The sequence below is a fragment of the Urocitellus parryii genome, chromosome 10 (genome assembly GCF_045843805.1).
Source record: "Urocitellus parryii isolate mUroPar1 chromosome 10, mUroPar1.hap1, whole genome shotgun sequence".
Taxonomy (NCBI): Eukaryota; Metazoa; Chordata; class Mammalia; order Rodentia; family Sciuridae; genus Urocitellus; species Urocitellus parryii.
This window is the reverse complement of record NC_135540.1, coordinates 93690974-93718515: the sequence shown is the minus strand read 5'-3', so window position 1 is coordinate 93718515 and position 27542 is coordinate 93690974. Positions and strand designations below refer to the sequence as shown.

Below are 27542 nucleotides of genomic sequence, written 5' to 3'. Positions count from 1 at the left end.
TTCATTTTTAAGGGGAAGGGCATCAGACCACACTTATTTGCATCTTGAACTTTATGATAATACACAAGACAACACACACTGAATACATGTTGCTAGAGACCACATGTGACAATTGCAGTTTAGTTGTTGAGGTAGTTGTTATATTAGATGTTGGTTTTAGATTTAATCCAGTCCCGATAATGAGTCACTCTGGTATAAAGTCCAGGCTTGTTTTCTTTTCCACAGTCTATTCCCCAGCTTACTATTCCAATTAGATACCAGATGTTTCTACCCTGTGCAATAACCAGAGGTCCTCCAGAATCACCCTGAAGAAGAAGAAAATATGGTCATTGTGATAAATGAAAGGGTGCCAGAAATGAGAGTCAATTGGCATCTAAATAAAATCAATAATTTGAACTGAAATATATGAAACTAATTTTATTATACTTCCCATTACTATTAATATGATAATTTATTTCTTAATGTTTTGCTAATGCCTTTTTCTCTGTCTAAATAGGAACCACAACGAGAACTATCTAAATAGGCAATTCTTTTATAAGCAATGACCTAAAAATTCAACTAACATGTCACTTTCTCTATGAAGACACTCCAAACTCTATTAGTTAGGAATATAATCTCTTACTTTTGAATTAGTGTCTCACTTTGTTCTAATCACACTAATTAATAGAAAGGTGTCTGGAATGTTGTTATCAAATGTGCACTATTTATTACTGAAAGGATTTTGCTTGAAACTAAGGTGGAATCTCTACCCCTAACGAACCAGTGTAAAGTATCTAAATCAAGAGAACTTCTCTGTGTTATCTTTAAACCAGGGTTTAGTCAAAGGATGTTAAGTGTATCTTTTAGCAATGGGCCAGTTCATCCAAAAAAATTGTCATATGAAAGTCCATTGTAAATTTCTTAAATAAGAAAAATGATCTGTTTGAGCAGGCAAGGAGTTCTAGAGTCTTATGTCTTTAGTCCCTGTCCCTTCTATTTTCATCCCATTTTTACCTGGTGCATAGAGTATGAAAATCCTGGTCTACCAAAAACAACCCTTGACTCTTAGTTCCCTCTGGCCCACTTCCTAATTTAGGTCCTCGCTATTTTACTGGGCTAATAGTGAAAGAAAGCAAGGCAGAGTGAACTCACGAAAAAAAAAGAACATCTGTATGTTCATATACATGTGTATGTTTCTTCTCTAAGTCATAATTGAGTTTTATTTTTGACCACCATGTTGTTTCTCTCTCTTGGGAAGTAAAGTGAGTGTTAATAATACCTTGTATTTTGGTATATTTAGGCAAATTCTGACATCTCTTCCTTTGTTTAAGTTACTTGTGTGCTAGATTGTAAATGCATTATGATTCTTCTAAGGTGTTTGTTTCCTTCAACAACTGCCAAGTGCCTTACAAGTCAAAAATTTTTTGAATGGATAAGTGAAAGAATGTTTATTACCCTCACATGACAGTCAAAGGCAGATCAATAGTGGCATGTTTGCATGGAAGAAATGTGCACATATAACTCAAATTCTCAAAGGGATGTTAGTCTTCAAAAAAAATCACTAAATTGTTGTACTTAGTTTCAAATACTGTAGGTAAAATCTTCATTATTTTAGTTATTTGGTTTTAGTCCTTTAAATAACAAACTTTGACATTCTCCTTAAATTATGCTTATTGCCTAAAATTAATGTTTTGTTGGGGAAAATGCTAAGTGCATCTTTTAGTTTTTATATATGATCAATGAGATAGCACATTATTAGGAATAAATGTACATAAATACATTATTTTTATTGGTTTCTAAATAATGTAATTCTATCTGGATGTACATTACTTAAGGTCAAATATTTAGGTACCAGTGAGGTACAAACTTCATTGGCCACAGAGATATTTGCAGATCTCATCTCACAGCAGCTTGCTATTAGTAGTGATTAGATAACCTAAATCTTGGATATGAACCTGCCTTGAAACACTGAATGTATGCTTTCTAGATTAGTTTCTACTATCTGTTTGTATTACTTCTCTCTAATCAAAGCTCTACTTTGCAACTGATTACTTTTTATTTTATATGGTCTGTTTAATAAAGTATTAAATGAGGTATATGTCTTATGATTCTTTCATCCCTTCTTTTTTACACTCTCCTCTCCTCTATAAGTTAATATCATAGAATTGTGTGATGTGACATTGGTCTGTGGTTAGTAAGATCATCTTTATTCAACAGAGTCTTTTTTTTTTTTTTTTTGGATTTGAGACTATTCTTACCTCACAGGCATCGAGTTTTCCTGTCAAGAATCCAGCACATATCATTCCTGATGATACAGCACCACCATACACCTTAACTTGATTACATATATCATTACTTATGATCTCTACTTCAACTTGTCTCAGAGTATTTGAAAGGGGACCTAAATGAGGAAAAAGGTAAATAGTTGAAGAATTTCCACTTTGTTTTTACAAAAGCTAATTATTGGGTCTTCCAAAATACAGACCAGTGGTAAAGCACTAGTCCTGAAGTTGTAAGATGCTGAGCTGGATGACAGTGCTCACTTTTTGGGTGCCTTCAATGAGTAGACACCATGTTTGACACATTTACTCCTATGATATTATTTGATCCTTGCAATAACCACTTAAGATACATGTAAATATTCGCTTTTTTCAGATGATAGAACTGAAACTTACATGGTAAAAAGTCTTGCCGAACATACAGTTAAATGGGAGATGATGTTAGATTTAAAACCAGGCTATTTCTTACCAGCTGGGAGAATCTGCAACAGCTTGCCATAACTTACCTGGAAACCTACTTCATTGCTTTATAAGGGACACATATGTTTTCAGAATTGGATTTTTTTAAAAAACAAGCAGTAGTACTGGGAAGTGACTTTAGTGCTGATGGAATTCTGTTGTTTCATGAGAAAGACTATATTTACTCTGAAAACAGCTTGACTTGCTTTTCAGAACAAATACTAGAACAAGTAACTAATTCTAGGACAAGAAATGATCATGTTTTATTCATTAACTACACACTTGTTAATTCATTATAATATTAAATGTATTATTTTGTTGCATACATATTGTTTTAGCCATTATATTTTCCTTTTCCTACCTAATACCTTCTATTTTAAAATTATATTAATAATTCACATAAAGATAGATCCCTGAAACAGATTCAAAGAAGAAGGAGAAGATGAGGGATTCATTTGAGTAGTAATTTGAGCAGTGAGTCAGGGCAATTCTATGCTTAAGAATCCTGGTCTTAAAGTTGGCAGATGTAAGTTTGAACACTATTTGCACAATTTAAGAGCTATTTGACCTTGGAAAAGTTATTAAGCATCTCTGTACTCACCTGTAGACAGGATAAAATGATACCTATCTCATGTTTATTGTGGGAGTAAAATATGATACATAAAATCAGTTTTGGTGGTACCTTACCCACATTCAGTTCTCAATAAATGAAAGTTATTATAATGAATTGTAGATATTAGGGTAATGTAAATAAAATTCTCATGGTCTTGAAGCTGCATTTCAGTGTTAATGATGGTTAGTTAGAAAATTAGAGCTCTTCTAAGAGTTGACCTAGATTTCTGGGGTTTTTGTAAGAAACTTTTGAATACAGAAATCCAATTCTCTGTTTTGAAACTTGCAAATACACGTTCCTAATATTGACTGGCTTGCTGAAAAATTCAGTTCCATTTCTCTACATTCTTTAAAGATTATCTGGAGTCTAGTGAAATTCTTTACCTCAGTCATTATCTTTAAGCATGGAAGGGTCATTGAACATTTTCTCTTCTCTTCATCTCTGATTTTGCTTGAAATGCTCCTAGAGAGAGAATTTAATCACAAACTGCTCTTTTTACAGTTTTTTTTACACAGTCTGATCTATTTATTGTGTAAGTGCTTCAGCAATATTTAATACTATTTTGCTGTCTGTAATGGCATTTAAAAAATTTTAGATATCCCCAGGGTTTAATCAACTGCATTCCAACTACTTGTAATTTTTGTGTAACAATTTTTAGTTTAGCTAATTTGTCTACGATGCTAGTTTTAAATTGCAAATGCTTATAATTTTTAAATCTCAACTTTAAAAATTTCAATTAAAGTGCCTAACAATATAAAAAGTCATTCTATATTATCAACTACTCAAGGAAGAAACTATCTAGAAAATAGAAATTTTAGTTTTGCAAACTATCTAGTAAGAAGATTTCTATTTAGAAAGACTGAATAATTTTGAGGAGGAAAGAGAAAAAATCGCATAGTCCATCTCAGCTTTAAAATGTAGAAAGAAACCATAATAAAATATGTATATGTATGCAGTTAACATTAGTCTGTTGTCTCACAAGTTCATAATGCTATATCTGAAAATATGCAACTTATTAGAAAAAATAGGTACACTAACCTGCATACTATTGGACTTTAAAGAATTCATAATGAAATACCAAATTACTCCCAAAGTATAACTCTGTATTGAGGAGTTACTAATTTTACATGTAAAGAAAGTGTAATGGTGCTACTCAAGTGGTAGATGTTTTCCATTTCTACTGTGACTCAAATGGCTTTAAAACTCAAAGGATTTAATTCCTCTTCCTTCTTATCACCATTTCCTATAGAACAATGCAAATGCCTCAGACATGAGGAAAAGAACTCTCAGGATATGACAGTAGTGTATCAGCCTGGATTGAAGTTTAGAATTGTCAAGTGCATTTGCAAGGAAGTAAGTTTCTATAGATCTCAACTGATAAAAATTTAGTAGATCAAAGCTATGCTGGGAGTAATATATAAATAAGATTCAAATTTATTAATAGCCTAGAATAAGAATCAGTAATCTGAGGGCAGATTAAACCATAGGTAAGAAAACATTCAGCTAAGAAACATAGGAACTGAAGACTCATCAAGATCTAAAAGATTATTTTTGCAATTTATTGTCTGTTATTAAGTGGAGTAAAATATAAAAATGTAGTTTCAGACTTTAATAATAAAGTAAAATTATGAAGTCTCATACTCAAGAATAGCTGTATAGAAACATGAGTCAAAAGAACCCCATTTAGTACTCTGTGTTGGTAAAGAACAACGATTCAGATCCCTTGCTTGGGCTGTTTCTGCTTAGTTGCATGAGACTGAAGTTTATCATACCAGTGCTTGCAAATTGTATACTTTAGGAATCATGCAGCCATGGTAGAATCTCTGCATATGAAAGATGATAAATAAAGAAAAAAATTATGTGAGAAGATATGCTTTGTTCATTTTGAACAAACATGGATACTTTTATCCAAACATGGATAAAAGTACAGCGCTAAAGATGGTTCCAACATGTTTCCAAAATAGTGTGTAAAAATGACAATAAATATAGGTATTGTGTTTTACTAATAGTAATGAAGTTTTCAAAATCCATCATATCTGTTTTAATTGTTTTGATTTTGGTGTATTTGACATGAGGTGTCTTGATATTTTGATTTTATGTTTTATTTCATATCTTTATGAAAAAGGAAGCTAGGTCCAAGTTTGTATTTTTTGCTTTGTTGTTTTTACTGAGATACTCACCATTTGCCTTTAATGCTCCCCATCCAGTGACAAACACTTTACTCTTAGGCAAGACTTCAAACGTAGCATTTGGGAGACAGACTCTGTGCACGTCTTCAGAAAATAGGACTGGGGTGGAGAGCTTCACCACAGCGATGTCATCATCACGCTTGTGGGCAGCGTAGTTTTCGTGAACAATGATTGACTGCACCTGTCTTCTCATCAGTGGAGGATTCAGGGTTGTTCCAAAACTTGCCGTCCATAGTTTGGGGTTTTTGTAACTGATCACAGATTAAAAGGAGCACAGTGTGTTCATTTATGATATAGTCTAGAGTTGCCCGGACTCTGGATGGCATGGGGCACTAGTGTGAGAAAAGGGCACATTTTCAAAGGTAATGGTTGAGTGGAACCTTCTCACCTTCTTATTTGAGGCTTCTCTCCTCGAACAGCTTTACTTTCAACTAGTGATTATTTCAACAGTCCTCATTATCAGGTAGCTTAAATTACTCCCTGAGCAAGAGTTTGAGGGGAGTTTATATTTTTTAAAGGAAAAAACATATTTTGCCATTTTGATTATGAAATAATACTGATTAATTGAAGAAAATATATATAAATAAATAGAAGACATATTTGCCTACATATTTTCACATACACAAACATGTACTCATGTATCCTTGTATAGCTATATAAATATATGCATAGCTATGGAGAGAAAGAGAAAGGGGGAAAAAACTGAGTCAGGCTGAGAAAGATATCTTAGAGATATATATTTTATGTATTGTTTTCTCTTGCTCCCTTTCTATTTAGCATTTTAACCAGAATATGTTCCCATTTATGTGAGTTTCACTATGGTTACTGTATATCTTCATTATCTCCAATGGTCTCAGATGTTAAAACTTCAAAAAGCATACATGGATAAAAGTACAGCACTAAAGATGATCATTTGGGTTAATCAGATATAAATACTATTAACAGAGCTTTAAAATATCTATAGTGTATCTCAGGAAAACTAGTGAAAGTGTTTAATTTTTGCCAGTGTTGGCTTGTTCCTTGTTAAAATTGAGATCACTAGAGAATATATTTTTGGATGGAGCTGAAGATTGTCTATAAATTTTCTGCTACTCCTTAGTAATTGCCACTCTTTGCAAGCCTGTGGGCAATCATAAGTGCCATTGGGAGGAACTGGGTGTTCATGAAGGAAATGAAAAGAAGATAAGAATTATTGGCTTTGAAAATGAGAAAAAGAGCTGAATTTGGTGATCCTGTGGTATGGATTGAGGACTTACAGTTCAAAACAGTGAGCAGCTGTCAGTAGCCACTCTTCGCTGATCAAAGATGCTCCACAGAAATGGCCCCCGTCTATCTGCAGGCTGGCTTGCCATGGCCAGTCAGCTTTATTTGCTACTTGGCCATTAGCAATTCTTTCCATGGGTGGGTACTCCTTCCCTAACCCACAACCTGTCAGAAGGAAAAAGATGTTTAATTCCAGAGTTATAGACAGGTCTAGGTATGTTTGGTACATAATTAAAGTTAGAAACATTTTTAGATGGGACTTTCCTTAAAAAATTTCATTGACATTAACATTACATATAATAATAATTATTTACATTGAAAGTGGGATGTTCCTATTTTGAATAATTAATAACAGTTTAATAATTACTTAATACCAGATTTTATGTTTTTAAAGCAATTTCCCTTAAATTTTTTTTTTTCATATTTTCCTGGATCATGTTCTTAATGTGTAACAATTTATCTCAGTGATATTGGATATATTTGAGTGTTATTTATTGCAGAAAAACAATTGTGCTCTTGAAATACTTTAAAATACACTACTATAGCATAAATTTAAGCTTCTATATAAAAGTTGGTGGATATAATTTAACAACGTTAAGCAAAAATTTCTACTCTAAGAAAGGGAGCCAAATAAAAATAAATATGAAAAAATACAAGAAAATTGGGGCTGGGGTTGTAGCTCAGCAATAGAGTGTTTGCCTTGAACGTGTGAGACACTGGGTTCGATCCTCAACACCACATAAAAATAAATAAACAACAAAAAAAGAATAAAAAAAGAAAGGTTGAAAATATATTATTAAAAAAAGAAAAAATACAAGGAAATTGTTAAGGAAGTCATAGTGAAATTTTCTTGGGAGAAGAGAAAATATTGTCAAAGAACAATTCCCAAACTATTAGTAGTAATTGTTTCCCTTGAATATAATCAAATTACATATCAATTTAGAGATAATATATACATTTGAGAAACTGTAAACATGGAAATACAGAAAGGCTAAGAATGTTGTGCTTTGTTCTTTGATTTATAAAAATCTCCATGAATTTTTTGAACTTACAACTGTTCAGAATATGTTCTGCTTGTGCTCCATTCATTTCTGAAAAAAAAACCAAATTCATTGCTTGGTGATGGAACTGTTTTAATTTAAAACACTATGCATACTTAACATGAATTTTGCTAACTGGGAAGAACTGCATTAGTCAGGAAATTCTTAATTTAAATTTAGTAGAATAAAATTCTACCAAAACAAGTGACCTACATGTAAATTAAATTCTTCTGACACATGTGGAACATCCTGGCTCATGACTATAAAATCATGGGCATAGAGTAGGATATTGTTTTTCATGAAGGAGAATTCCATTGACTTAATTAACACCATACTAACTTATAAAAACAGAAGTTAAACAAGGTGTAAGACCAATGTCACATGCTTACTCTTATATATCTAGAGACCATTTCTTTCTATCTTCATTTGCATGGTTGGGTTATAGTAAAGCTATTTAAAGCATCCTTGAAGCCTGATATCTAAGTTTGGTCCAAAGAAGCAAAATAAAGGTATTGTGTACTCCCTATGGAATCCAAATTCACCAGTATTCTAATAAATCCTCAAAACATGTTACCTTGTTAGTCCTATTGTTCATAAAGTAAAACAGAGAAAGAATACAATCTATGACTGTTTCCCCAAGTTACTTTTATTGTTCCTTATGCCGACCAGTATAATGAGAATTCAAACCCATACTGTGTTAAGACGAAAGCTGGGCTAGACTTTTGGTGAGCCTACAAAGGAGTAAGTCTTTAATATAGGTCAGACTCTAAAGAGGAACATTAAGATCATCTGAAAGGACTATGCTTAGGGAGTCTGAGTAAGTCTTGAGGTTAGATTTTGCCAATAATGGTAACAATTCCCTCATGGCTTCCCTAGCCTTTAGAATAAACACAGCCTTCCTTCCTAGACTATGTGACATGGTCACCATTTATGTTCTTGATGTCATTCTGAATAGCTCTTGATCTGAGCCATTACTCAGTGGCCACCTTGGCATTTCTGTTTCTTGACTGTGTGAAGGTTGTCATTACCTTCAATTTTTCTTCATGATGACCCCTTCATCAGAAATGTTTTCCCTTGGTCTTTTTATGGTTGTCAATCATATCACAACTTAAAAATCCCCTCCTCAGAGAGACTTTCCATGACAACCAAATCTAACATAGTCTCCTATTTTCTGCTCTCTGCATGGGGTTTCAGTGTTTGAAATTACCTTGTTTATTTAATTACTTTTTTGGTCCTTATCTTTCTTACTGCAATTAGAATATTAGTTGTATGAGGACAGAAACTTCTGTTCCTGCATCAAATAGACTTCCAATACATACTTGCTAAGTGAATAAATGAACAATAACAACAACTACTAATTTACTGAGTCCTATGCACTAGAGTGGTGGGGTTATGATTAGTTCACAAATAATTTTAATTTAACCCTAAATTCATTGCTGTGCATTCATAAATTTTTGATCAACTTCTATGAAAGGGCTACATCTTATGTATGAACATTATATAGTAGATGTACACCCTTTTCAGAATGAAAAATTGAACAGCTTCAGTTCTAGAATAAGATTGTATAAACCAACTTTTCCCTACTTTTCTATAAATATAATTGCCATTGGCATTCTGTATTTGTGGGTTGTGTATCTGTAAATTCAACCAACTTTGGATCAAAAATATTTGAAAAAGTTGTTATTATAACATATACGTTGTTTCCTGTCATCCTTACCTAAATAATAAAGTATAACAAGTATTTGCACAGTATTTGCTGTGTATTAGGTATTATAAGTAATCTAGATATGAGTTAAAATACATTTGAGGATTGGGTAGGTTATATGCAAACACTAAGCCACTTTATGTAAGGGAATTGCTACTGAGAGACAACTATATTCTGAAAATTCTTTGTTAGATATCAGTAAGCTAGGATAAAAAGTATAAAGTCTTCAAAATTTGAGGAAGGACAAATGGTGGAATATTTTGGTTCTCCTTTTGTTTTAAATATAGCCTAGACTGGGGACCAGAAAGACCTACAATCTGTCATTATTAACAAGCATAGATAAAATATCCCGAGAATACTCTATTCTCTCTATCCAAAATAATGGGAAGAGGTAAAGACAACAGAGATCTTACGTTACAATTTAAGCCTGGCAGTTAATTCTTCTAGAAACAGTAATGAAAACCTTCACCATTCCAATCCTATGTTAAAACCAAGCCACTGGCAGGCAAACTGAAGTACCCACAGAGACAATGTCAGCAGATACCTGCATCCACCCACTGGCGTAAGGAGACTCAGTCCAGTTCAGCCTCCATAGAGGGAAGCGTACTGATTCAGGTAGCCAAGAAAAGCATATTCTACTCTCACAGATGGCACTGACAACAGTGATTTAGAGGAAGCCCCAGCATAACAGGGTAGCCCTGCAAAGATCTGAAAACTGAACTGTCACTGAAATAACAAAAATAGGTAAGAATCTGTACTCCTCACCTAAGTAGATTGACTGGTAAAATGGAAGAATTAAATAGGATTAAGGGTCTCCTAAAATAATAATTAAAATATTCAGGATATAAAAAATTTACTTTCCATACCCTACAACAGAAAAAAGTATAATGTGAATAAGACAACTACCAATGCTAATTTTGAGTCAAATAAGATGTTAGAAGTATATGATATGGATTTTAAAGAGCTGCTAAAAATTCATTCAGAAATCAAGTATAAATTATCTTGAAACAAATGAAAATAGAAACTATCAACAAAGCAATACAAGTAATAAATAACCATGGAAAATTATAGGACTGAGAAATATAATAACCATGATAATAATACTGATAACAACAATAACAGTAATAACCAAACAGTTTGGTGGATTATGCCAACAATATAGAGAAAATAATAGAGACTAGAATCAGTGAACCTGAAATCAAGTCAGTAGAATGTACTCAGTGTGAAGAGCAGAGCAAAAATAAACCAGAATGAAATGAACAAAACTTCTGGGATAGGTGGGATAATAATAAAAAAATCTAGGAGTTATGTAATCAGATAACTAGAAAAAGTGGAGGAAGAATATGGGACTTAAATAGTAATTTTTTAAAAATGGTTGAAAATTCTTCAAATTTGGTGAAATACAGAGCTTTGCAGATTGAAGAAGCTGAGAAAATACCAAAGAAGATAAATTCAAAGAAATTTACCTCAATATCCATTATAATTAAATTACTAAAAACTAAAGACAAAGAAAAAAGTCTTAAAAACAGAAAAATGATACATTATGTATGAAGGTACATTATATTAAATGACAGTGGTTTTCTTATCTGAAGTCATGGAGGCAAAAAATATTGCATACTATTTTTCAAGTTCTGAAAAGAAACAACTATCATCCCTAAGTCCTATATCAAGTGAAAATATCCTTAAGGAATGGAGAGGAAATAAATATATTCCTAGATGAACAGAAACTGAAGTAATATGTTTCTAACAGATCTACTCTTAAATATGACTAAGAAAAGCTGTCCAAGCAGAAAAACAAATTATAACCGAAGAAGGTTAAAACTTTCAGAAAGGAAAGGCACAGAATGAATAATTGTACAAATAAACGTAAAAGACTATTTTTTACTTCATGAATTTCTTTAAACATATTTTATGGTTCAAACAAAAGATATAACACCAACTGATGTTGTGTTGAATGTATGGTGAAGAAATACTTAGGAAAAGTATATTTAAAAAGTGGAGAGAGTAAAGATACCCAAATGGAAGTGAAGTTTTTACATTTAATTTGAAGTGGTACAATGTTGATACTTATAGGCTGTGTTAGTTACATGTGTATGTGATGACACTTGCGGCAGTCTATAAGTAAATGAAAATGAAACTGCAAAAAAATGTTCCAGTCACCCATAGGGAGGCAAAAAGTGAGGAACTGAGGAGCAAGATACTGTACAAGCAGAAAACAAATGATGAAGTGAAAGATTTAAGCCCTAACATATCCATAATCATTTTAATATGCAAAGAGTTTAAACACTACAATTAAGAGACAGATTGGCAGAAAGAAATTGGAAAATATGACTCAACTATGTGCTATCTACAAGAAACTCATTTCAGACATATCTATATACACTGAATATAAAAAGAGAAAAGACAGTATAACAATAATCTATAAAAGCAGGAATAACTATATTGATATTAGATTTTGATATTGAAATTGATATTGATATTAGATTTTGATTTTGCTATTGATATTGATATTTCTTTGCTCTGAACTTCAGAACAAAGAAATTACTAAGGACAAATAGATAACTTATATAACAATGGAAGGATAAATATAACAAGAATATGTAACAATCTATGTTTGTAAATTACACAACACAACTTCCAAATAAATGAAGCAAAAGCTGAAAGAGATGAAAAGAAATATAGAAAAATCCACAATTATGGATAGGAACTTCATTATACCCCAATTTCAACAATTAATTATTACACAGAAAATTTGCAAGGATATAGAACTAATAACATTAGCAATCAATAATATCTAATAGAACTTAAAAATACTTTGCACAACAATAGCAAGAATATACTTAAAACACTCATGGGAATATTCTTCTAGTAGACATATCCTGAGTCATAATCCTCAACATACTTGAAAGTACTGAAATACTTTGTCCATAATGGAATCAAACTGGGAATCAAAACCATAAAAATAATGGGAAAATCTCCAAATGCTTGGAAATTAAAATACACTACAAAACAGACCATTGGTCCAATAAGAAAACTCAAAGAAAATAAAAATTACAGGGAACAGAATGAATCTGAAAATAAAGCATGCCAATTATTGTTGGATGCAGATAAAGCAGTTTGGAAAGATAAATTTATAATACTTAATGTTTTATACATTAGAAATGAATAATGATATTAATATTCTAAATTCCTATTTCAAAAAACTAGCAAAATAAAAGAATAGACCTAAAGTAAAGAAGAGAAAGGAAATAATAAAGATAAAAAGCAATCCAGATAAAAATCTTAATGAAATTGAAAACAGAAAAAATAGAGAAAAAATCATGATACACAGAAAACACGTTACAAAAAATTCAGGAAAATCTACAAACTTCTGGGAAAAATATCAAAGAAATAGAGATTGAAATCACCAATATCAAGAGTAAAACGAGGTGATATGATAAAAGAGCTTAATGAGAGAATAATATTCATTATTAATTAAGAAATACTACGAGTAACTTCATAAGTTAGATAGCTTAGAAGTCCAGATGAACAAATTGCTTTAAAATCATAAACTATCAATCCCAGCAGTTTGGGAGGCTGAGGCAGGAGAATCGAAAGTTCAAAGCCAGCCTCATCAATGGTGAGGCACTAAGCAACTCAGTGAGACCCTGTCTCTAAATAAAATTACAAAATAGGGCTGGGGATGTGGCTCAGTGATCCAGTGCCCCTGAGTTCAATCCCCAGTACTAAAAAAAAAAAAAAAAATCACAAACTGTTAAAAAACGTTACAAATTTACTTCATTTCCTTGCATCCTTTCCCTTGTATACCTAGAGAAATCTGTAACACTGCATATATGCTAAATTTTTTGTTAAAAATAGATACCTGAGAAAATATATAAATAATATATTAAATCAATTTATTTATCCTTAGAACCTTTCTGAGTTTTTTGTACACCTTCTTAAAGAATTAGTTCCATAGTTATTATGATCTTCATTTCATAAAGCAGACACTGAGACATGACGTTTCATCAACTTCTCTTAACTAACCTACTATTGATTTACCATGGGGATACAGGTCTTCTGAATCCTGATCTAGGGTGCTTTTCTCCATCAGTCTCTCCTACAGTGCATTTCATGCATTTGTTTCTCTATACTATATGCAGTAGGCCCTTTACACCTGCAGGTTTCACATCTGCAGATTCAAGTAATGGAAAATAAAAAATACGCAGAAAAAAAATGTGTCTGTACTGAACACATACAGACTTTTTTCTTGTCATTATTCCCTAGAAAATATAGTATAACAATTATTTACATACAATTTACAGGGTATTAGGTATTATAAGCAACCTAGAGAGAATTTAAACCATAGGGAACTTTATGCATAGGTTATATGCAAATACTACTGTATTTTATATAAAGGACTAAAGCATTTCCAGATTTTGGTATCTGGTGGAGGGTACTGGAACCAATCCACCAAGAATACCAAGGAATGAAATATATTTAAATGATATATCTTTACTTAATAAAACTCAACTTTGTGTAAAAAAATATTAAAGTATAAATAACTCACTTGTTTTTTTAATACATTTCTAAGACTGTGGAAAAAGGAATGATTTCAGATTACTCATGTTCTTTACATTACTAATTTTAAAAGACTCCTTTTTTTTTCTTGCCCACTTTCAAGGGACTGTGTTAATTAACAGAGTTAAAAATCAAACATTTTACAAATACTGAGTTCGTACCCTATGTGGAATGTTATTCTAATTTTGGGATGGTCTTATGACTACAGAAGTCATAGTTCCTACATTCAAGGAAGTATAGGCTTTTGCAAAGAGATGAAACAAAAACATACAATCCAAATTGCCAAGCATCCTTGTGAAGCATAGAAGTATTAGGAAGAATTACTATTCTGAGGGGCTTTTGATGGGAATGTGGATGTCTAACAACTTGTTTAGATAAGCAACTGAGGATATGGCAGTAAAGAGATCAGTAGATGCCTGCATGAACCAATAACTGTGACCTAAACCCCCTAACCCTCATCCAGCAACATTGTGAAGGGCCTAGATCCCCATAATATCCTAGGGGTGGGGGTAGATTCAGAAATGAGGAATTTATGTTTCTAACATTGGACTTAACAGGAGCTCAACATCAAAATTAAAGTTCTTAAAAGTAAAGTTACTTTTTCACACATACCTGCATCTTCTCAACAAAATCTTTCCTTGAGGAAGTCTTATCTCTGCTGTCTAAAGTTCAGTGCATAGATTGAGAGTCCACTATGTTTTAGCTGCATGACTAATAGAACTAGATGTTGGGCATTACAGAGACCTCAAGTTCTTATCTTCAAGATATTTTTTTCTTCATTCTGACTTTGACCAAATATGTAATGTAATTTTCTCCCTTATTAACGTAAGGGCTCTAACCCTCTGAAACAGTTTCGGGAAAAAGTACAGAAGGAAGATTTATTGGTAGCTTGTAATTTTCTATCAGACTTCTAATCTTGTTTTATAACTTAAATAAGTTCTGGTAAAATATGACAACTTTGAAGATAATTCATAGGCTAGCAACCATCTGCAAATTATAATGAACTTTGTTGAATCTCATACCCCAAACATTTATCAACCAGCTTTTTATGTCTGTGTCTAAAGTGAGATAGCATATTTATGCTTGAGACAGGGCCTATCAGTGTCTGGCATCTCTTTTCTCCTGCCAACTCCATGACCTAATCCTATCCTGTGTGATATAGGAAGAATGTGATAAGGTAATCTAAAATTGTCAGGTTTTTTTTCTACTTGAGCCTATATCATGTTCATTTTCCATATATTGTAGTTCATGTGTCTACATCACTCTTAAATTATGGATTCAGATTAGAGAAAGCATTGGAAAACAGCCAGTCTTAACAGATTACTGTATCAAAAGCAGAATGTAGGTTTGTACCCCATGCATGCTTACTCCAAAGAATTTCACTAACATTATTTAAAAGGGAATAAGTATCATTGTATCATCACACCATTCTTTTTTATATTTATTTCCAGACTAGAAGAAGGAAGATAATCTTTGGTGTTGTGTGGAGATTTCTTTATTATCAAGTCACTAAGATCCTTAAGTGAAAGTGGTTTTATTTTATGGTGAAATAAAGATAATTTCTCTGTTAATGAGCAGATTGTTAAAATCATTAAGAGAAGAAAAAAAAAGCAATATTTCTTGCCTCTAAGATAAGGTAATGAAGGGTCTTTCTTCAAGAAGCTCTCATTTGAGTTCAACATCCTGTGTAAAATGTCATCAGCCTGCCTTTTTATAGTGTCTGCACTGTTAGAAGTAAACTGAAATTTAAGCAGTACATCCACTTTCAAACCCTTATCACTTGGCCTGAAAAACAAAGACATCAGAATGAGTGAGGTCATAGTCATAGTAATTATTATGTCCTACATTTATACTTAAATATCTTTAAGAAAGTACAACATGAATATTCTAGGCATTTTATTGTTGTGATTTTTCTACTTTCTATATTAAACAGATGTCAATTCCTGTATTATTCCTTGCTTAGAAAACTTGATGACATTCAGGGAGAGGAGAGTTTCTAAAACTTCTAAACTTTTTCCTGGTAAACAAATAAAAAATGCTTGTTAAATCAACTAATTTTGTATGTGTATCTTATACATGTGAATATACACTCATGTTTATAAAAAATATGATAGTTGCTTATTGTAAAAAAAAATCAGTAAAATGAGAGAAGTACTTAATGATTTTCAGAGTCTTCAATTAAAATGCTAAAGTCTCAAAAGGACAACCAATAGAATATATTTCATAATTATTCAAGAAACACTCCCACTATAAATACATTGTATATGAAGAATAACAATTTAATAATACTATGCTAGTTTTTCTCTTGGGTTTCTGAGATCTTTAGGTCTTGTCCACAAAGAAAATAATGTAAGAAATGTGATAACTCAAAATTGCCTTTTCCATCATACAAATTAATTATTTGTAATTACCTAAAGTTGACAGCATGAGACTTGATGTAATGATGCTTTAAATTGGAAGTTTGAAATATTTTATCTATCTGAGGAAAGAACAAAAATCAGAATACAATTGTGTTAAATATGAATTTGAAGCATTTTAAAACATCACAAAAATGCTTATTTAAAGTCTACTGTGATTCAAATATTATTTACTTCAAAAAAGAGCTCATTTGGGCATAATCTTGTTTTCATAAAATCATCCCTGTAATGGGATATGGATATTTGAACAACTTTCCATATGTTCAAAGATGATCAAAATAGAGTTAAGTATTTCAACAATCATTATAACATATACAAGGCCTTGGAGGTGCAGAGAATGAGTAGCTTTGAAAACTTGATATATATGGACTCATTACCTGCTCATCAGTCAATATTATTCAAACTCAGTTATCAGTCTTGTAGATGTGATTGAAGGATCAGGTTTTAGGTTTTAGTGAAATAATTTAGGTCAAATTTGGATTCTGTGGTAAATGAGGAGGGGAGGAAAACATATAGGTATTGGACATTTCTCAAAAATCAATTATTTAGCATGAGAAATGCATGAAGTGATTACTTAGATAAGACTATGAATGCCACTTGTGTGTTATTTTAGATTTACTCATGAGGTAATTTCTCTGTGATGCCCTCATAAAATTGTAGCTTGTATAGTACCTGTGGTCTTACAAGCCTGTGTATTACCTTTGGCTCATTGAGCCGGCTTCTCAAGAAAACAACTGATCATATGCCAAACATTATGTGAACCCAAGTTTGAATAGCTAATTGTACAAATCAGAAAAGAGTTGCAAAGTTGTGAAACGGACTGTGTGTCAAAAAAGTGTGCTTTCCACTCATCTAATTTAATATTTGTAATTTTCATAGAGAAATGTTGTGTGATATCATACTGGACAGGTTGGTAAGAAGTTTATTAAGAAATCAATATTCATTAAAAAACAAATGGCCATGTATTTTCTTTTTGACCATGAGGGGAAACTTTTTTAAGTAAACAGTTTTATATATACACATGTAGTTTATATAACAAAACTAATACATATGCATTATAAAAATATTTATAAAGTAATCAATATATAAAACTATAATAAAAGCAATAATACCACTTGTAAACCACAGTCTAAAGAAACTATTATTTATGTTTTTGGAATATGCACTTCCATATTTAACATATATACATATTATTGCTATATACTGTTACATAGAATATTGTCTACATTATTGAACTTCAGAAGAAATATATAAAATTCAGTTTAGGTATTTGTTTTAATCATTTATTTTAGGAAAATATTTACTGTAGCTATAACTTATACTGTAAATCAGGAGTCAGTAAACTATAATCAAAGGTCAAATATGTCCTTCCATTGCTTTTTTCCCCCGTGGTCTAAGAATGGTCTTCACATTTTTTTAATAGTTGAAAAAAATTCAGAAGAAGAATAATATTTTCTGACATTCAACACTTATACAAAGTTCAAATTTTTCCAGTGTTCATAATAAAGATTTCTTATGTATTTTCTGTGACTGCTTTCACACTACAATGACATCTGTAATTACACAAAGACTATATAATTGCAAAGCCAAAAATATTTATTATCTTGCATTTTACGAAAACATTTTCTGACTTCTGGTCTGAATTATTGCACTTCCCTTTCTATATTATCTCCACTTATACTTTAGGAGGCAGGACAAATAATAATGAATTGGTCATTTAGTTATTAGTTATCCCCTTGATGAAATCGTACCATATGACAGGTACTGAGAGGCACCAGAAATACTAGAAGGAGACAGCCCCAGCCTGAATGAATTCACAAGTCCAGAGGGGGCACAGGCATAATCAATAATAATATGACTGTAAGGTGTTAAGTGCTCTAGAAAAGGGATGTCAAATTTTTGTGAGATGGTAACATTTATTAAGACATTTTGTGATTTTTATTAAATGTATCTATTTATCCTTAGAAAACTCTTTGAGAGGTGGGTGACTTTATCTCCAGTTTAGAGTTGAAACTTTGAGGAGTCAAATCACTTTTTTAAAAGTTGTTAGGGTAACAGGATAAGATTGTAATGTAAATCTAGATGTTTCTGACTCCATGGATTTGGGTTCAATATATAGTTTCATGTATAAAAATATTACAAATGCTATCCTGCTTTTTTTTTCTTCTCCAATCAAAATTTTTTAGGATTTGGTTTTGAAAAGACATTCCCATCTTACTGAATTACATTGTTCAACTCATTTCATCAGCTTCTACTTCTGACTGTGAAATGAGTGAAGAAATATTTTAAATAAGGCAGGAATGATCTTCCATCTCTTATCAATGCTGAGTTCAGTAAAGCCTGTGGATATAGCTAAAATCTTCAGGGAAAGAGCTGTTTGGTGTGTTTCTGTGGTATATTTTCCAGAGTAGGTGTTCGAGGTACATTGCCTAATAGCAAGGGCATCGGGGTCATCTACAGAGTGTCTTAATAAATGGTGTGTGGTAATGTTGTTTGTGTTTAAATGATTCAGTTGTTTTTAGGTGACTCATAATATGTTTTATATTCCAACTATTCATTTTTCTGTTGGACTTATGTGTTTTAATCTCTCAGTGCAATTATCTTTTGTTCAATGTATTTTTTTCTAGACTTCCTGAGATAAAATTGGTTAGAGTTGCTTGAATTGGGAAATAAAAATAAAGTTAAATTTGAATTTCAGATAAACAAGGAATGATTTTTAAACTACAAGTATCTTTCAAATACTACATTAAGATATTTTTAGGAGGTCCTGAAATTTAACTGGGTATTGAATATTTTAATCGGCAACTCAATTAAACACTCTCAATTTGCCTCTTGCTATCAAAAAATTGGGACATAAATCTAGATTTTTCTGACTTAAATTTTGGACCATCTCCCATTCAATGTATTACTTTCTCTAACAAAATATTCTGTACTCTGCCCTGTTTTCCACCCCACCACCACAACAATGAAAATTTCAGGGTAGCAATGATGCCAGGAAAGCTCAGACTTACCTCATTATTGATTTTATTTTTCAGGTTGGTCCTAATTTTTGAGTGTTCTACAGAAAAATCGGGACTGTATTCAATATTGGGAATCCGGAAGGAGGCCTGGTAATATTGAAACTTCTGATCTGGAAGTAAAAATAAAAACAAAATACTTATGTCTAGTGTATTTGAGTTGTATACACATAAATATAGGGAATGAAAACAAAAAATATGGGGGATATGATTTATCTCCCATAAATTCCTATGCTGGAAATCTTATCCTCAAAGTAGCAGTATTGAAGCATGGGAGACCTGTAAAAGGTGGGCTTAGTAGGAGGCAATTGGGTCATGACTGCTCTTGAGAAGAGATTAATTCTGGTCTTGAATAATGGGTTAATTTTCAGAGGAGTGGATTAATTCTTGTGAAAGTGGGTTGTTACAAAGGATCAAGACTGGCCACCCACCCTGGTTTCTTGCTTTCTCTCTTGCTCCATAATCTCTTCTGCAGGCACTACTCACCTCTTATATGTACTCCAATGCTGTCCACTATGTTGTTATGTGACCAAGGGTCTCTTACCAGGTACACTCACCCAATCTAGCCTTCAGAATAGTGAGCCAAAATAGCCTCTTTTTAAAGTACCCAGCTTCAGCTACTAAAATTTCTACTAAAACATTTTTTCTCCCAGCATGTTGTATATTATTGTACCATAAAGTAACAGCATGTAAATATGTACATTGAGATATAATATTGTTTGAACCACACTAGATTTTAAGTGCTGGAAATAATTTTTATGCATTAAGGATTATTATTTCCCAAATGTATGTAAAATTATTCAAATGCAAATTTCATTCTGAAATATTAGAAAATATTAAGGTTGTAAAATAGATCATCAGATTTCCAAAATAATACAAATGGATAGATACTTACCATATGCCAAAAAATAAACAAGGAGACCAACAATTATTGCCAGAGCTAATACGACAGTTGTGATAATAATGACAATCACCCATGGTTTCAATGAACTTCTTCTTCCACTCAGTATCCCTGGTCTTTTGAGAAAGATATACATATTAAAAACAAATAGGACTTTATGATTATTCTTTTTGGTGTAGAATATTGTTTTCTGGAATTCTTGGTTCATATTATATTTGTTAACATTTGGATGCGTTATTCTGTAGACTACTGGAAAAAAATTCTATGTAAAGTTGAATTGGCATTTAACTTTATATTTTGACTTTAGAAAGTTAGCATTATACTACAATGAACTGTTATTTTACATACTTTCTGGTGCATGATACTAGATGTTCTGAATTTTAGTATTTTTGTTAACAAACTAATATCATATATTTGGCTCATATGCTTCAGATCATAATGAACCTCAGGGCACAAAAGCATCTCAGTCACTCTTCTAATTCTACCATAAACAGACAGAAGTACAGAGATTACTGAAACCTAGTTAAATATTGACAAAGCCAGAAATATTGGGCTGTTAGAGCTTTGTTTCATACCTTTATACTTAAACCTATGGCTCCCATTTGTAGGAGGTACAATCTATGATGCATGTGAAGAACATCTAAAATAAAGGAGATTTAAGAAAATAAAATAGAAGAAAAAATAACTAGAAAAACCAAGAAAAAGTTACTCTTATTATGAACAAACAAGTCAATAATGTTAACTTGAGCATTGGACCCAGGTACTCTGGTATGATATAATGAGTTATCTATCACATAGGGTTACATTTCAGGTGTGTGATTTTTTATAGATGATATTGCTTAGAATAAAGTCACATTTATTTGAGTAAGCATAAAATAAATTTAAAGAAAAATATTAAGGCAATAATAGTTTCAGTGACAACTATGTGGTAAAAAAATTTGTGGTAAAAAAAAAAGGTGTAAGTGAATTGATTGATATTTTGGAGACCCAATGGAAACAGGATAATGTGACAAAGTTCTGTCCCATGCCAGTGTCAGGGCCAACGGTCTGAAATAAAAATATGAACAATTATGGAATTAAGGCAGGCTAGCATAATGCCAATATGGGTTGTCCATATGAGGTCTAAACCATAGGGAAAGTGGATAGGAATACGGTTCTGAGAATTAGAGGTGCTGGTTTTTGCTCTGTCAAAATTATACATGAAGAAGAAGGAATTACTTTTCTTGGATTAATGCCTGGTAGTAGTAAAGAGGAAAGCAGGCCCCAATAAATAATTGAAGGAATCAGTTGAGTTACTCCTTTAGGCAACAATAAATTGGAAGGGGTGAAAATGTCCCTGATGTCCTTGGATTTGGGCAAAGGGGAATTCATAGGTTTTCTTTCTATACCACAACCATCAACTAGAGCTCTGCTAAGTAGTCAGGTAGCACTAATTCTGAGTTCAGCTGGGTTTCTGAAAAGATCTAGAGTCATACTGGCCTGTAACTTTTTGGTTGTCAGCAAGACAAAGAATTACAGTCTGCAAACATCTGAAAAGTCTTAAGAAGAATGAGAATGAAGCTGGGCACAGGCAAAAGCTGATGGAAATACATATCTCCTTTATTAATAGAAGCCATGGCAATCATGAACTTATTCAGTTAATCTTTAGTGAGTTTCTTTTGCATGCCAATTAATCATCTGCTACAGATTCAAAATAATAAAGATACATTCTCTTATATTTAATGATGTATAATCTAGGCATATGAAATAACTACTATAATGAAAGTGCTATAGGCTATTGTGGAATTATGCCCAAAATACTATCAAGATGAATGGATACAAATGGTTTTTGCCTTAGAGAAGTTGTCAGGTGAACCTGACTTTGAAGGCTGATGAGGAGGAATTAACTGCAAGGCCAACATGTACCTCAGGAAGAGAGAACAGCATAAGCAAAGACAAGGTGACATGAGAACCTAGGACAAATTCAAGAAAATGGAATATGCAGATGAGATGGTAGGAAGACTTAATTAATACACTTATTTATTAACTGGCTCAACAGGTATTCATCAAGAGTTATTATATACAAAACATAGGAGAAGATGGAGAAGAATCTTCAGTAGCTCTTCTCTTAGAGGAATAAATAGTCTTATAAAGGAGGAGTACAGTGTACACAAACTGCTACCAGAATTGCAGAAAATTTCTAAGAGAATTCCAGAGAAGAACCAATACTTCCTTTTTAGAGGAAGTATATAAAAGCCATTATAGTTTCCATATGAGGTGTCTCACAAAAGCTCATGCAGAGACAACACAAGAAAGTCTAGAGGTGAAATGATTGGCTTGTGAGAGCCTTAACTAATTGGCGCATTAATCCACTTAAATGGATTAACTGGGTGATCACTATAGGCAGATAGTGTGGCTGGAGGAGACAGGTCACTAGGGGCATGACTTTGGGGTCTAGATTTTGTTCTTGGTGAGGTGATCTTAGTCTTTCTCTGCTTCCTGGTGGCCACGTCCTGAGCAGCTTTCCTCTGCCACATTCTTTTGCCATAATGTCCTGCCTCACCTCAGGCCCAAAGGAGTGGACATCTGTGGACCGGAAACCCCTGAAACTGTGACCCATAAATAAACTTTTCGTCCTCTAAAATTAATCTTGTCAGCTTTTTGGTTACAGCAGTAATAAAGCTGACTAAAACAATGACTAAAAAAATAAATATTTTTTTAAAAGTTTAAAAACACTGTCCCCACCCTCTTAATGTGTTTGTCTCTGAGTCAGATATAGAAAACAATTCATAAAGAGGGATCTTGTTTTGCAACAACATTTATATCTTCCAAAGGATATGATTAGCTATTGAATTATTATGCTTCTAACACCAGAAACATCACTGTGACTAAACTACAGTCTCAGGTGTCACAAGTGAGAAAATGTTTCAGTTTATTTCCTTAACCATGCAGAGACACTCCAAAATATTTATTCCTATTTTTTTGAATAAAATATTTTTCTCCCTATTTTTTTAATAAGAACCTGTTTAACTTAAACAGTGGCTAATATCTTTTTTGTTTTATATATATATATATATATATATATATATATATATATATTTATATATAAAATATTTATAAATCTATGTATAAATATATTTATATTTATATATTTATATTTATATTATTTGTATTTATATATAAATATTTATAAATATAAAATATTTATAAATCTATGTATAAATATATTTATATTTATATATTTATATTTATATTATTTGTATTTATATATATATATATATATATAACAAAAAAGATATTAGCCACTGTTTAAGTTAAACAGGTTCTTATTAAAAAATGGGGAGAAAAATATTTTATTTAAAAAATAGGAATAAATATTTTGGAGTATATATATATATATATATATATTTATATATGATAACAGAATAAATATATATTTATATATAAATATATATTTATATTTATATATGATAACAGAATGTATTACAATTCTTATTGCACATATAGAGCACAAATTTTCAAATCTCTGGTTGTATACATAATATGTTTACACCAATTCGTGTCTTTATACCTGTACTTTGGATAATAATGGTCATCACATTCCACCATCATTAATAACTCTATGCCCCCTCCCTTCCCCTCTAACCCCCTGCCCTATCTGGAGTTCGTCTATTTCTCCCATGCTCCCTCTCTCTGTCCCACTATGAATCAGCTTCCTTATACCAAAGTAAGCATATGGCATTTGTTTTTTGGGAGATTGGCTAACTTCACTTAAAATTATCTTCTCTAACTCCATCTATTTACCTGCAAATGCCATGATTTTATTCTCTTTTATTGCTGAGTATATTACATTGTGTATATATGAACAGTGGCTAATTTCAGTGGCTGTTCTAGACAGGTGGAAGCATATGCCTCTTAGGAACTTGATAAATATTTGTCTACTGAATAAAGAATGTACAGTAAAGTAGGAGACAGTCATAAGCTATTTGTAACACAAAATCATAGAGTTTTACTTGAGATAAATTTCTTTATCCATGGCAGGAGGAAGATGAAAGTAAGCATTTATCTGGAATCAAGTTACAATTATAATTTTATTTATAAAAATCATTCTCTTTTCTTTCCTTCTTGGCTTTTGCCTTCCTCTAATCCTTTCATTTCCAAGCATTTAGCTTTGGTCAGACTATGCCAGTGAGAAGACTAAGTGGGTTCATTGTAGCAGAGGAAATTCTAGCCTTAGTATAACATCTGATACACAAAAAAGGAAAAGCCATAAGTGACCTCATCCTTACACAGTGTATTCATACCACCATGAAGGTAAGCATGATAAAAACTATCCATTGACAAAGAGTCAAAGCATTTTTGGAAAGCATTCTCCTTTTAATCCCATCCCTACCTTCATTTAAATTCCAAGTGATTCACTGTCTAAACTGTCTCAGGGTCTGTTTTTATAGAAACAAACTTCAGCAGGATAAAAAGCACTCTTCTCGATTTTTCAATATTGTCACTTTCTTTCAATGTTACCATACTTTCTAAGGTACATCTTCAGGTTCTGTTCCCTTAGATAAATCTTGTACCTGTTCTAGCTCCTGGAGATTTTCAAATGCTATTTAACCAAAATGCTGTCACCTAGTGATTTAGAGATGAAGAATAAAGGCATACAGTGAGACTTTCATAAAATTGGTCATGTGGTCACAAACACTAAAAGTCATGGAAAGAGTAAATGAGACTTGTATTAAATGAGACTTGTGTTTTCTTTTACTTTTCATGCTCTGGCAAGCTGTGTACCTTGTTTTCATAGCTCCAGAGTGTGCAAAAAAGAAAGACATAATATTTCATAGCTGAAAAGTTGGAAGGAAACACGGTTAAGAAAAGGTGGGGAATGAGCAACCAGGTGGCAGAAATTAAAATATTATTAAAATAACTGATGTTTTAGTAGATAAGAGTTCAAAAGGGAATAATCAAGGTCAGAGAGTAGTGCTACCCAAATCCTCTGTTCATTAATACAAATTTATTGGAATCATCTTAGGAAAATAGTGTAAGGAAATTTCAGAGAATTGAGATATTTAAAACCCAATAAGGACCAAAAAGGTCATACATACTATTGACAGAAACTATTGAAGACATCATGACTGTTAAATTCCTCTCTAGCATTTCTGTCAACATTGCTTATTTTTGTTTTATTTTGTTTAATTGCTTTTCTATTAATCTTTTCTATTAAGTTTCATTCATCCTTAAAATCCTTTTGTCCTACTGCCATTATACAATGAAATTCAATCTCTACAAGAAAGCAGGGCTTGTTTTGAAAATTCAAACAGTTGGGAAATAGTTTTTATTTAAAAATTAAAATTTGAAGCTTGAAAAGAAAATCAACCAAAGTCTTCCTTGAGTGAGAAATAACTTTTGAAAGAAATATTTGAAACTGCTGGAATATTCACACAAATGCCGAGAAAGGAAGGATCATGACAGATCATGGATTTGACAACTCCAGAATAATAACTGTGGAGAGCTTTTACATTCAGTGAAAACTTGAGTCTCTAGAGGGTTTCCATCTCTTCCTTCTTGTCTTTCTTCCCTCTATTCTTTTCCCCATTTTCTTCTTTTATTTCTTTAACAACTTTATTGGGATATAATTCACATATTTCTTTTGTTTGGGGTTCTGACAAACTATGCATCTTGTTTCTTAACTATAGGGCTTAACAATTTAAAGTGTACATTTCAATGGCTTTCAGTATATTCACATGTCTGTGCAACCATTATCACAGTCTTTTTTTATTTCTTAGTTTATTATTATATTTATTGTTTAAGAGACAAGATCTGCCATGTTGTGCAGGTTGACCTGGAACTTACAATGTCCTGCCTCAGCCTCCTTAGTAGCTAGGACTATAGATACATGCTATTGTGTCAGTAGCATGTATCAGTAGGCAGCCACCATCCCACTTTCTATCTCAATTATGGACACTTTATATTAAAAGGATCATATAAAACATGTTGTCTTTTGTATCTAATTTCTTTTATTTAACATAAAGTTTTCAAAATTCATCCATGTTGTAGAATGTATCAGGATTTAATTTCTTTTTATTATCAAATAATACTCCATTTTATGAATATCCCAGATTTTATTTATCCATTCATTAACAGATAGATATTTAGGTTGTTTCTGCTCTTTGGCTACTATGAATAATGCTGCTATTAATGTTTATGCTAAAGTTTTGTACAGAATACATGTTTTCTTATTTTAGATTATAAATCTAAGTGGAATTTCTGGGCCACAGGATAGTTCAGTTTAACTTGTAGTGGAATTGCTAGGCTTTTTCAAAGAGCCTGTATCATTTTACAATTCCATCAACAATGAATAATGTAATAAATACTCCACATCCTTGCCAATCTTTTCTATCCTTTTGCTGTTCCACATAGGTTTTTGTCTCTCTTTTCTTCAAACTTGTTTTTATTATATATATATATATATATATATATATATATATATATATTATACTTTGTCTTTTTAGTTGTTATTGAACACAATACCTTTATTTTATTTTTATGTGGTACTGAGGATCGAACCCAGTGTCCCACAAATGCTAGGTGAGCACTCTACCTACCACTGAGCTACAACCTCAGCCCTTATGTTATTCTTTCTACCTTAGTCTGTTCATTTCTTCTCAGATCACATTTCTTAGCCCTTTTCCATGCTTCCTTTATATTCCCTTTTAGTGACAGGTTTTAAAACAAAGACAGGCCTTAGTAAAATTATTCACAAGTTTCCAGATTACCTGCTCTCTGAACTTTGAAATCATATAGTATCTCCCTCTCCAGGTCTCCTTCACCTTATCAATCCATATCTGACTTGTTTTCCCTATGTGTCTCTGCATTTCCCTAATCCATCCTACCTCAGGCTTTCAATATGTTTGCCTGTACAATTACAGGAGACATTAACTGGTCTCTATTTCCAGATATGTTGTCACTAATTGAATTATCTTTCAAACACAAATTCTGATGATGTGATTTTCTTTATTCAAAAACCCTATGTTCTCATGTAGGCTGTAAATTCTTTTACCTAAAAGTACAATAAATAATTATAGATATCTCATTATGTACTAAAAACTGTGATCACTGCCAGGAAAACTGTCACGAAGAGCACAGA

General features: G+C 32.0%; 1 protein-coding gene across 1 annotated transcript; it reads right to left on the bottom strand.

Moving 5' to 3' along the window:
* Positions 1-143: 143 nt before the first annotated feature.
* LOC113196068 (transmembrane protease serine 11G-like) lies at positions 144-20558 on the bottom strand. The gene is made up of 9 exons (XM_026407771.2): positions 20417-20558; positions 19516-19634; positions 16499-16566; positions 15712-15872; positions 7835-7873; positions 6776-6947; positions 5511-5770; positions 2238-2380; positions 144-305 (listed from the first exon to the last, which is right to left on the bottom strand). The coding sequence occupies exons 1-9, from the start codon at positions 20556-20558 to the stop codon at positions 144-146; spliced, it is 1266 nt and encodes a 421-aa protein (XP_026263556.1).
* Between the last annotated feature and the right edge of the window lie 6984 nt (positions 20559-27542).

Bases quoted from the DNA above. Each gene is read 5' to 3' on its own strand.
- LOC113196068 (XM_026407771.2), bottom strand. From the start codon at position 20,558: ATGTATATCTTTCTCAAAAGACCAGGGATACTGAGTGGAAGAAGAAGT. The intron at 15,873-16,498 runs GTAATTACAAAT...TTTGTTTTTCAG, and splicing joins TCTCATGCTGTCAACTTTAG to GCCAAGTGATAAGGGTTTGA. The intron at 6,948-7,834 runs GTAAGTTCAAAA...TCCTTCTGACAG, and splicing joins AGAACATATTCTGAACAGTT to GTTGTGGGTTAGGGAAGGAG.